The 12415-nt window shown below is 36.5% G+C and overlaps 1 protein-coding gene across 1 annotated transcript in view; it reads right to left on the bottom strand.

The window, feature by feature from the left end:
* The window catches only part of NKAIN2 (sodium/potassium transporting ATPase interacting 2), an 856165-nt gene that overhangs the window by 246171 nt on the left and 597579 nt on the right, over window positions 1-12415 (bottom strand). Inside the window, exon 4 of the mRNA XM_075203011.1 lies at window positions 10066-10266. Coding sequence (XP_075059112.1) covers window positions 10066-10266 — 201 coding nt within the window. The remainder of the gene's footprint in view (window positions 1-10065; window positions 10267-12415) is intronic.

Below are 12415 nucleotides of genomic sequence, written 5' to 3'. Positions count from 1 at the left end.
ACGACCTTAGCATGGTTCAGAAGCTGCTATAGAGACCAAAGACAGGCAAAGCCAGTGAGTAGGAGGGTGATACATGGTTTGAATTGTCTTGCACAAATATCAGAGCTCGGATCAAGGTTCCGTTTCCCTTACACTAAAGAACAATCGCTGAAAGGTTTACTATTCACCAAATTGGTGACTCATCTGCATTGTCTGCTCGTCATCAAATGTGACTCAATATTGTATATTGGTCACCTGAATCTGCATTTCATTTGGATATGTCAGCTAACATCAGACAACTATTACAAGTGTTCCAACATTGCTAAGGGTCAGGGAAGATATACATCAGACCCTCTTGCACCAATATGGTATTTTAAGAAAAAAAACGAAATTCTCCAGAAGTAACTATAACAAATAATGTCTTCCTATTGTTGCCTGTTTTCCACTATATAATGTGCATAAAATAAAATATATTTTCTGCAATATGCTACCAAAATAAAGCAATATAAAACACGATTGACTAAGAAATAAAAAAAAAATGAATCCTGCAAATGAGAGACTACAGTGAGGATGGGATGAAAACCCTTTGGTCTTTAACTGTTTAAACATGTTAACAACCCCTTCCCCCACCCCACCCCCAAACAGACTGAGAGGCACTTTGTACCAGAAGTGTTATTTCTAAGCAGGTATTCAAAGTGAATAATATTGACCACATGTGAATTTTTTTTTAAAATGAGTCTGCATCTTTTTGCAGATTTGCATTTATAATAGCTGGGTCTCTCGACAATACTCTCTAATTTTCCACAATGTGCATTAGCTCTGTGAACGAAAAGTAAAAACAATAACTATGTAAATAAGTCCACCACATTCTAAATACTGTTCAAACTTGAAAAATGTCATATTTAGCACATCTTAATTATCCATGTTAATTAATATTGAACCACATGGGCTTTCATTTCAATGAAGCGTTTTTTGTGTTGAGATATATTTTCTTCTCTAGGGGATAAATGAAATTTCTAGATAAAAGACATATGTTACAGTGAAAAGCCTTAATTATATGCTACTAGCGTAAGTACCTAGCATTGCCTGGGTTTAAATCTTGAAGTTAATGAGTTGGATGTAACTGTCAACATTTTAAAAACAATTAGCAGCTAAGATGTCATACAAATTGAATGGAAGGCCCAGAACAGGCAACAGGCTCTCTTTGCAAAAGTTCTTGCCAGTGTACACCAAAGGACCGACCGGGACCCGACCACTCCATTAGGCATCCCAGACCAATTGCTACCCCTCTGTGAAGTTTTCATTCAAATCCATTCAGTGGAAGGTCCATAACAGGTTAAAGTTCTGCTCAGCATACACCAACGGGAGTTCCGACTGGGACCTCAAAAACTCCATTAGGCATCCCAGACCAATTCCCACCACTCTGTGAAGTTTCTCTCCAAATCATAGTAACATAGTAACATAGTTGAAAAAAGACACCAGTCCATCAAGTTTATCCTATTTTGGATTTCCTGTAATCCCTCACTTATATTTGAAATTGATCCAGATTAAGCAACCGCCAATCTCTTTCAATTGGGATAAATCCCTCCAGACCCAATATTGCAGTCCTAGTTTTTCCCTATATCTACTACTATCCTTCATTTTAATTAATGGTTGTATTCCTGGATACACTTAAACATATCTATTGAATCTGCCATCACAACCTTCCCTGGCAGTTATTCCACATCTTGACTGCCCTTACTATAAAGAACCCCTTCCTTAACTGGTTGTGAAATTTCCTCTTCCTAACCTTAGGGGGTGACTGCATGTCCTGTGTATAGTCCTTGGGGTAAAAAGTTCCCATAAAAGTTCTCTGTATTGACCCTTAATGTATTTGTACATAGTAAACATATTTCCTCTTAGATGTCTCTTTTCTAAAGTAAACATGCTTAAACTGGCTAACCTTTTCTCATAACTTAATGACTCCATACCCTTTATCAATTTTGTCGCCCATCTCTGCACCCTTTCTAGTTCCAAAATATATTTTTTATAGAGTGGTGCCCAGAACTGTACTCCATATTCAATATGAGGTCTTACCAACGATTTATACAGTGGCAAAATTACACTGTCTTCCCTTGCATCTATGCCCCTTTTTATGCATTCAAATACTTTACTTGCCCTTGCAGCTGCTGCTTGACATTGAGCACTATTGCTAAGTCTACTGTCTACGAGCACTCCCAAATCCTTTTCCATTATAGATTTATCCAACTTAATTTATAGATTCCGGGCTTGTTTTTGATCCCTAAATGCATAACCTTACATTTATCTATGCTATGTTAAACCTCATATTCCATTTGGCCTCCCGATCCTCCAGTTTATTTAAGTCCCTCTGTAGAAAAGCTACATCTTGCTCTGATTTTATTACCTTACAGAGTTTAGTATTATCTGCAGAAATGGAAACTTTACACTCTAAACCATCACCAAGGTAATTAATAAATATATTAAAAAGGACTGACCGCAGCATAGAACCATGAGGTACACCACTTAAAACTTTTGACCAATTAGAAAATGTTCCATTTATCACAACTCTGTTCCCTATTCTCTAACCAGTTTTCGATACAAGTACAACATTTTAAAGACAGCCCACTTTTCTTCCGTATTTTTTCCTTCAAAAACTTTATCCCATTTGTGGGAAAACTAGGTATTAATATCGCCTCAACCTGTCTGCACCTCGTTTCTCACAAACTCTGGACTATAAAAACATATACTTTTCTAGCCCTCTGGTTCCCCATATTTCTCAGTCATATTTAGACTTGTGTATATTCTATTTTGATAGTAGTAAAAGGTCTGCCAGCATGTATCCTTATCTTGCAGACTAGTCCATTGTTTCAGTCTAGGCAAAATGGTTATTGTCCACTAGTCCTGTATGAATGTACAGCACACCATAGGGGTCTGTTGTCTTTGTTTAGATGTGAACTCGATGTTTAATTACAGAGGACTGCATTGTGTATTTAAATATAAATGTGTCTGGATTGTGATTTCTTCTGTTTTATCAAACTCTGCTGTATAGCCACAAAACAATACATGTCCCTAATCAAATCAGGAGTGACTCATCTGCTGTCCTTTTGGCTGTATGTTTACCTGTGAAAAGGTAAACACAGAAAAGGACCAAATCAGGCAGGTCCTGAATTGCTGATGAGATCATTTTTGGGCTTAAAAGAGAGCTCAAGAGGACAGCAAATTGGCATTCACTACCCAGTGATAGCTGAAGTCAGGGCTGGCATTGAGATATAGATCTCTGCCCCTGACAGGAAAGGGACAATCGGTCCCTGGAGTACTGCAGTTGCCCTGAACTACCTCTCCAGGTCTTGGGGAGCTGTGTGTCCACCGAAAGCGGAGTGACAGTGACGCAAGGCTGCTACCTTTGCTGGAAGCCTTAATGGAGAGACAGGGAGAAGCGTGGATTGATAGACAGCAGTCCCTGAGAGTGGCAAGGATACTGGTGAGGTGTTTAATTATACCCTGTATGTTGTCTGTGCCAGACTGCAGTGTTATTTGTTGCACATTATTAATTAAATATGTTTATTGCTATTTTGTGCTACCATTTTGTTAACTAAACTTATTTGTATTATTTTGGATACTTGCCTGGGTGATTTTGAACCTTGGGTAGGTACCGGGTAGGCCAGCTATGCGGTGCAGAAGGTTACGTTAAACCCGGTATTCTCACACCATTCTATGCACTTTATAGACTCCTTTAGCATATTAACATTTGCCTTTCTAAAGTTCTAGTTGATCCCTTATACAGTTGCTTCTGGAAACTAATTTCAAATGAGACCATATTACGATTACTGTTTCCCAAATGTTCCCTTACTTGAATATTTGATATTACGTCTATATTATTTGTTATTACTAGGTCCAGTATAGTCTGGTTCCGCAGGTCTCAGTACTCCAATCAATGTCCGGATAATTTAAATCCCCAATAATTAAAACTTGACCTAGTTGTGTAGCCTTTTCAATTTGCTGTAGAAGTTGGGCTTCCTCAATCATACTAATATCTGGCGGTTTATAGCTTATCCCTATTAGCAACTTCTCTGAACTTTTCCCTCTGCTGGATATTTCCACCCACAACGCCTCTATATTATCACCAATATTCTCGTAAACAACTTCCAGAATACTTGGTTTTAAATCTGTTTTAATATAAAGACATACTCCTCCCCTTTTATTTACCCTATCCCTCCTGAAGAGAGTATAGCCTTCCGAGTTACCTGCCCAGTCATCTGTATCATCCCACCAGATCTCCGTAATACCTATAATATCACACTGCTCAATTTATTGCTACTAGTTCTAACTCCCCCATTTTACCTGTCAAGCTTCTTGCATTTGCAAGCATACACTTAAGTCTATTGCATCCCTTAGGTATTTCTTTTTGCTTTAAAAAGGGACTCTCCTTATCATCTACGCTTCACGTCAAGTTGAATGCCCAGAACGGGCTCTCCGGGTCAAAATTCTGCCCAAGACACGCCAACAGGACGTCTGACCAGGGCCTCTTGGATCCAATGTTACCACTCTGTGAAGTTTTCATCCAAGTCTATCCAGTGGAAGGCTCAGAACAGACTCCCTGGGTCAAAGTTCTGCCCAACAAACAACAGGAGGTCCAACCAGGACCCTAACCCCCCTAAAAACCTGGCCATGATCCAACTGGACCACCTTGCATTGGTTTCATCCCAATCGGTGCAGGAGTGTCCAAATGCATAACCAAACAGACAAACAAACAAACCGACCAATTATTTTTATATATAAGATTATAAGCATTGAATACTGCTTGATTGATATTAATGAAAATGTAACTTTTCAGGGTTGAAGATAATGTATTACCTTACCAGATGTTATGGTTGCCTCAAGGTCAGGAGTATAAATAAGCAGATACTTTGGAATTTTCCCCAAATTAAATTAAATTTTTCAGATATGGTAATCTTGCAATTCCACTTTTGGTAAGACGTACCATGGAATGGCCCTTATGCACTTTATTTGTTTAGTCCACAGCATCAATCAATGAAAGCTCTTAGTTTCTGTTTCTGAGTTCCATCCTGTCCTACTCTTTCATCAATAAAACTAATGTTAGACTTTTTTTTACAGTCAGTGCCTGAATTGATAAAATGAGGGCACTCTCAAGTTATACAGCACCATGCTCTATGTATAAGGAGGATAGGACAAAGGGATTGTAGAGTGTATAAAAACTACAGGTGGAGCACATTTATTTGAGACAAACAGCACAACGTAGCATGGAGAAACTGTGCCAAACCACATTAGCTCAGACCATTTAATATTTTGTGCAAGTAAATGTAATGCATATGATTGTACTAGGCTGACGGTGTGTTTCTAGTGCTACATTGCATCATTAGTCTTTAATAAATTTGTTGCACCTATAATTCCAAGTCTGCACTAATCATGTATCAGTGCTATAATTAATGAGCGTTGTGCTTCAAAGTTGGCATTTCATGAGAAGGCAGCAAATAAAAAATAAAACATAACCTCAGCCAAAAACTAAGATTGCAACATATCTGAATTCCTGTGTATAAGACAATCTAAGCAATTATCATGTATATACATATATGAATATAAAAAGAGACTATTGCTACCAAAGAGATAACTTTCAAAATTAGTTATCTTTCTCCTGTGTTAGAAACTCTTTTATTTATATATGTGAGCATCGGTCAATGCTTTTTTATTGTTAATAAATAAAACACTTAAAGTATGAACTTCAAGTAAATTTAGAATTACATACTGAATGAATATAGACAACAGGGAATAAAGGATACCAAAAACCTTGTAAATCAGGACATGTATGAAATACACATTGTTGTGGTTAGGGCGCAACCATGAATTACTAAATTATAAGTAAGACTGTATATAAATGCTTGATTTTCCCCCATGAATAAAATGGTTTCCAACATGTAAACTCATTGAGGGCAGGAGTTAATTTGTTTAATTGACATTTTCCCTTATCCAGTTGCTACAGGTGATATGTTCTGTTGTAAGGAAAAGTTTCTCAAACCTAATTAAGGTATTTGTCTCCCCAAGCTACAGGATTTTATGAGGTACGCTTGTCCCCATGTCTGTGGATTTCCATCTGATAATCCAATTTCCCTCCAACATTAAAATCTAGTATAACTATATAAATTAAGATTATTGTAAAGGCAGAGGGATATTGGTATTTAAAGGTGTTAGTCTTGTCAATTAGTAAGGTGCTGTGGGGAGTAGCTCTTTCAGCTAAGCAGACGCCATAGCTACAGAATTACTGGCTGGTGTGTGCTTGGGAAAAAAAAAAAAGAGAAGAAAGCTTTGTTAGGATAGGAATAGCCTCCTTTCAGTGACATCACAGAAGGGGCCTGATGTGTGTACTATGTTAACCCTTTGAAAGTTAGGGTGTGAAATATTAACTCTTTGGTTACTGGAGATAACATATGCCAGAGTTTTAGGGTCCTAATACAGTTTTAGGGTCCTATTGACCTAATATAATAATAGAATTATTATTGACCTAATACAATGTATTATTGACCTAATACAATAGTTGGTGGCAGCCATTCAGTTGTATATGTGTGTGAAAGTGATTTAACTGCTTTTGGGTGGTATTCAGTTAGATCTGTAACCTGTGTGAAAGGTGAGTGCAAGATTAAGTGCTGGAAACCTGTTTAACCCCTTACAATAACATCCAAGTCAGTGATTGTGAATATGACACTCATATTTCCTGACTTCATTGCAATCAGATAACTGCCATTCTTGCTGTCTACTTTATAGTAAAAAAAAAAACTGCAGACATGCAACATGCATGTAAACGAATTGCAAATAAGCCATTCTGCATTAATATTTCATATGTGTGTTGATTTATTTGCCTGGTTGGTTATCCATAAGTATACTCAAAGCAAGTGCTTGCACACAGATGAATTCTGCAGGATTTAATAAAATTGGGTGTACTTGCATGAAATTGCTGTTCTATTTGTAAACTAAATCAAACAACATTAAATAATGTGGCTGGCACTAGTGAGGAGCGAAATTTTCAAAATTGTTCCATGTAATACTTGTTTCATTCCATGGAATTCTGTATGTTAGGCTGGATGCTGACTTTTGCATGTTTCTGTGGCAGAATTTAGCCTTAAATGTTCCATGTGGAGTTTCCCCTATAATTTGTTGCCACTCGGAATTCAAACCACACTACAGAACAGAATGAATCGAGCTCTATTTGTAGATTATATATTCCATGAAAAGTTAGTTTGTAATGGCCATTCTATAGACGTGGAACATGAATAATGGATCACTAGAACTTAGCACATGGTCAAATGGGCTATTCCACCATAAATTTGAATTTGCACAAAACTTGATGTAACTTTGCTCATCTCTAGCTGAAACTCTACACACATTTGGTGGAAGCTGCATTTTGCATAGAATAATGTGGTATTCAGTATCATCTTCCAATAGATGTCCAAATATTCAACTACAAAAAACAAAACAGAAATGTAAAGAGGCATTCGCACAATGGATTATTTTATTAATATTTGTTTATATGTCACACTACATCATTCTGGTATACAGAAGTGAGTGTGGTAACTATGACTGACAGGCAGTTCTGCTTGCAACCCCATGCCTTCTGAAAGCATTTGTGCATGCTGCTGCACACTAAACTGACATAGCTACTCCAACTCAATTCTGTAAGCTGGGAAAACATAATGTCAAAAATAAATACATGTTAACGAAGAATTCATATCTGTTGATATATTTCCTTTTCCCAGTGAAATAATACTGTTTCTGCTTTTCACACAAATTTTACAATGGCAACAGCATGCTTTTAATTAGTTAACAAATGCCTTTAACTTCAAATAATGAATTCAGTCCATGTGACTCAGCTGGGAAACAAGTGTAAAATCAGTAGTATAGTATTATCTTACTGGGAATACAGAAGGTTGGTAGGTATGCATTGGGTGAATGCCTTTTATCATTTCTATTTTCTTTTTGCTGAATTTCCTTAATTTTTTTTGGCATAAATGTATAACGTAAAACTTACCTGTAACTCCAAGCTCATGTAAATTGACTTAAAAATGGAAACAACCAGATACCTACAGCTTTATTGTTTAATATATATCTGTTTTGGAACCATTATACTGTTCTATTTATTTTGCAAATGTACCCATAATAGATCATAATAGAGCATAAGAACTGTAATCCAATTGGAGTCATATAGTGAATTATGTGAACTTCCACATTCTTTTTAAAAGCTTCTCTGTCAGCATGAGTATAGAGGATGGCTGGAAACTTTTGGCCTAGGGATCAGTTTTACGAGGTCTATGGTATTGCACTACAAAGCCAGGATTACAATAGTAGGCTATAATATCATTGAATTATTTATTTATTTATCTATTGAGCATATAGAAATTTATGTAATATAGATCCACAATGCCATTTCTCACTATAGAATATTCATGGCTATACGTATTTGTTACACAAGTTGCTTAATGCTGGAATTGGTGTAAACAAGAAGATCACATTAATGATCACTCATTACCATTGCCAGTTCCAAATCTGTTCCCTGAGCTTTCATCTTCCCATTATGTTTGTTTTATATGCAGGAAGAAGCATAAAGTAGTCATCATTAGAAAAGCATTCAGAGTAGAATGAAACTGAAGTACAATGAAGCCGGACTTGAAAGAAGTCCAAATGACTACATTAAATGCTATGTTTATTACTGTGGAAAGTGACTACAAAGCACCCCTTGCCACATGTACTGGGATGTAGCTGTTTGTTACAGTTTTACAAAAATAATCCCTTAACCAAAAAACAGGAAAGTCAGTTGATGATGGTAATAAAACCTTTAAATAGGTCTTTTCTTTGTTAATTAAGCTCCCAGTTGAAGGCATGTACTAACAGCATAATGACCGTAGCAGAGTTACATGAAGCAGCCATTGACAAGGGCTGGGGTTATGTAGTGCTGGCAGGGTGATTATCAACCTGGTGCATGCTCATTACAAAAGCTTTACATTGCAATTATCAGATTAATGAAGTACTGCATTATCTGAATGAAAATGTGGTTTGTGTGCTTAACACAGCTTTAAAATGGCTTATTTCTGTGTAAAAGATCCAAGAAGAGACCCGTGCGAGATGTCTGTTTTCAGATGCTTGCGGACTTAAATAAAAATAATAAGCAAATAAAATATTACTGGAATACAGTATATATTGATAATTTTATTTCAGTATTTATTATTATGGATAAAGTCAGAAATTTTGACAGTATCCAGATAACTGTTGACTATAAAAAAATAATATCCTTCAACCATAATTGGAGAACTGAGCTGGGTGTGAGTGATGTAATTTAGGATGAGAGAAGTTCACGATTAATATTTTAAATCTTAATCTCAAACTTTTATTTTTAATCATCATTTTACAGACACCTGGGGGGCATTCAATTGAATGCGCATTATTAGCGTTAGTACGGTAATAGTGCGCATTATTACTGTTAGCTCAGAGAGCCGCAAGCAGAAATCTGCGTTAAAATTACCGTACTAACTGTAATAGTGTGTGGGCCACGTCACTCTCATGAGTAACGCTGCCAATCGAATCCCCCCCCTAGAATAAATCAGAGTAAAGGGTTCCATCCAATACTCAACAAGTCAATCCTGTTGTTCTACGAATGAGTACTAGCAGGTATTATTGGCATTAATCCAAAGCTACCTTGATTAAGTTAATAGCATTGGGATAAATTTGATTCTGATTTTAGCCATCACATGTAAATAAAGTTTGCATACAATTGTAAAGACTCTAAGTAGCTCCAAGTGCACATTTTCTTTGTTAATTCAAAATGTTCTTGTGACTTTGATGTGAAATTGGACACTGAATAAAATGTTGCCTATCACATTTTGGCCTTCGTTATATAAAAATAGTTGACATGCACCAGTTTCTTCCCCCCCATGCTATATCACATTATAACTGCTGAAAATAGATTTTAAACTTTCACCCAATTTTTTATTCTTTCCAATGTTTAAAACATTTTATCTTCTCCACTAGAAGAGTGGTGAACCTTCTAGTGGAGTCATAAAAAAGAAAAAACATTTTACTTACTGCAAAAAAGATCTGGAGAGAGCTGTGTGCCACTTCTATATACTGGTATTCTAGTAAACACGCAGAAATAGTAATATAGCGATGATCCTCTGGTGCCCAATCTGGAGCTGGAGTCACTGAGGTTACCATGCACCCTGGGCCATTTTCCATCCACCAGGAACGATGCATTGATACATTAAATGTGAAGATAAGGTCTTTCTCCTAAAAAATATGATATATATGTACATACAATTAACTTGAAAAAAGGCATAATGAAATATTTACATGTGCGCTTACAAATAACATTAATTTTTTTAAAGGAATAGATTCTGCTAATTTACCACTGTGTATATCCCCACTTCGACCAATATATATATATATATATATATATATATATATATATACACAAGTTAACCCGTGCATTATACTCATGCATTCTAGTCAAATCAAGCTACTTAAGGTCTTAAAAAGGCTCTTGTCATGCATTTGGGCCTAGCCCAGGCCTCCTGAGGGGAAGAGCGTTACTTACCGACGCAAGCGCCCTTTTTAATGTGTGTTCATGAGGTAAAATTACCTCACGAAAATGAGTTTGACCCCTCAACTCGTAAATTTAGCCTTTACTACCCCTCCCACGGGGGGAAGGGGGGATGATGGAAGTTAACTGACTTCACTATTCTAATTTTTTTGTCAAATAATGTCAGCATACCAAATTTCAGGTCAATTGGATGATCCTTTCTGAGAAAAGAGTTTTTTCCACACACACACACACACTAACACACGCTGCCAGGCTTTTACTTTTATATATTAGATATTAGACAATGCTAGGAATTTAGTAGGTCAGTGTAGAACTCCGCCCAGCAGGTGGCGCTGCAGCTTGTTTTGATTTTTTCCACACACAGACTAACACACGCCGCTAGGCTTTTATATTATAGATACATATATACAAGCATGTTATAGACGAGCTAGAATTTAATAGGACATATTACATATGTAGCTCTAAGTGTCGCTGAGCTCAACTGTCCAGCGACACTGGCTTGAATTTGTAAGGGTTAATTTAGTGCTTCACAGTCTCTGCAGGTTTGAGCTTTCAGCAAAATGTACTAAAAACATAAAAAATGTTTTTTAAACCTTAATTTATTTAAAATTATGCTTTATTCACAGAATAACGCATTATTTTAACTATTTAGCCTATCACCATCCTGAGATGACAGAACGGTTATTGTGGTGGTAGAAGTTTCGATGCAGTCTTTCTTAGATAGGCTTCCACATGCAAATTCATGGGGAAGCTATCGCAGGCAAAAGCTAGGGAATCATACCACCAATGGGGGTTACTGCTGGCAACAGTAGTTTTAACTGGCAATAGGGCTTTTGCCCTTTAAAAATCAACCCCTAAGTGTCTATAGGAAGATTAATGTATTGGACTGTGACACCTCCTGGCTTTGTTCCTGAACTGTGGTACCACACCTAATTAAACATTTGTGGGGTGGACATTCCTGGATAAATCTACAATTCTGTTCAGCTTCAAAATTTGTGTACTGGTAGTTTGGGTGGATCTGGAATGGCTAAAGACCCACACACATTGATAGTGTAAAAGAAAATGGAGCATCTGGTTTAAAGGCTAAATAAATAAATAAAACACGCTTTTTCTGAACAAGTGGCTAGCATGATACATACAGCAGACATTCTTTAATCTATTATTCCATAACACTTTACTTCATGTGTCCTATTGCAGAATTTGATGACTACTCCATCTAGCCTGCACATTTTAATTACTATGTTACTGTTTAATTTTGACTTTCTAAACTTCAATGCTTCTGTGGGGCTATATTTGTTGTGGTGTGTAGGTTTGATTTTTAATTGTGACTTTAATTTTAATCTATAGTCATTTTTCTATCCATACGCATGCATTGACTATGTTGCTGTTTATGCCCAACTATATATAATTGGATATGTTAATAGATATTTTTTATTGTAACCTCTGAGCACTCATAGAAATGTTTGGTGTAGGAGTATGTGGCTCTGCCATGATCATGTAGCCCAGAGTTTAATTAATAGCCGGAAAAGGTTGTACTGTGTTAAGGCACTTCTCTGTTGATCAAACTCTAGATGTGAACTAATTTCTCCTGAGGCAGTATATTCAGAGAGCATTAATTGCCAACAGATGGATCTGTTACCTAATACTGAAATATTAGTACTAGCCGTTAATAAATCCCTTGACATTTCGGAGATCACTAATGCCTCAAACATTTACTGTACTTCTATACTTTGATATCCTAGAGTAGCATGTTATTAAATTTCAGAGAAATATCACCATAATGATGCTTGTTGGTAAATATACAAATATACAAATGTATCAAGCTGGCACCTAAGT

This window comes from Mixophyes fleayi, chromosome 3 (genome assembly GCF_038048845.1).
Source record: "Mixophyes fleayi isolate aMixFle1 chromosome 3, aMixFle1.hap1, whole genome shotgun sequence".
In the NCBI taxonomy this organism is placed as follows: Eukaryota; Metazoa; Chordata; class Amphibia; order Anura; family Limnodynastidae; genus Mixophyes; species Mixophyes fleayi.
Note: the sequence above shows the minus strand (reverse complement) of the source record. Positions and strands in the feature narration are given on the sequence as shown.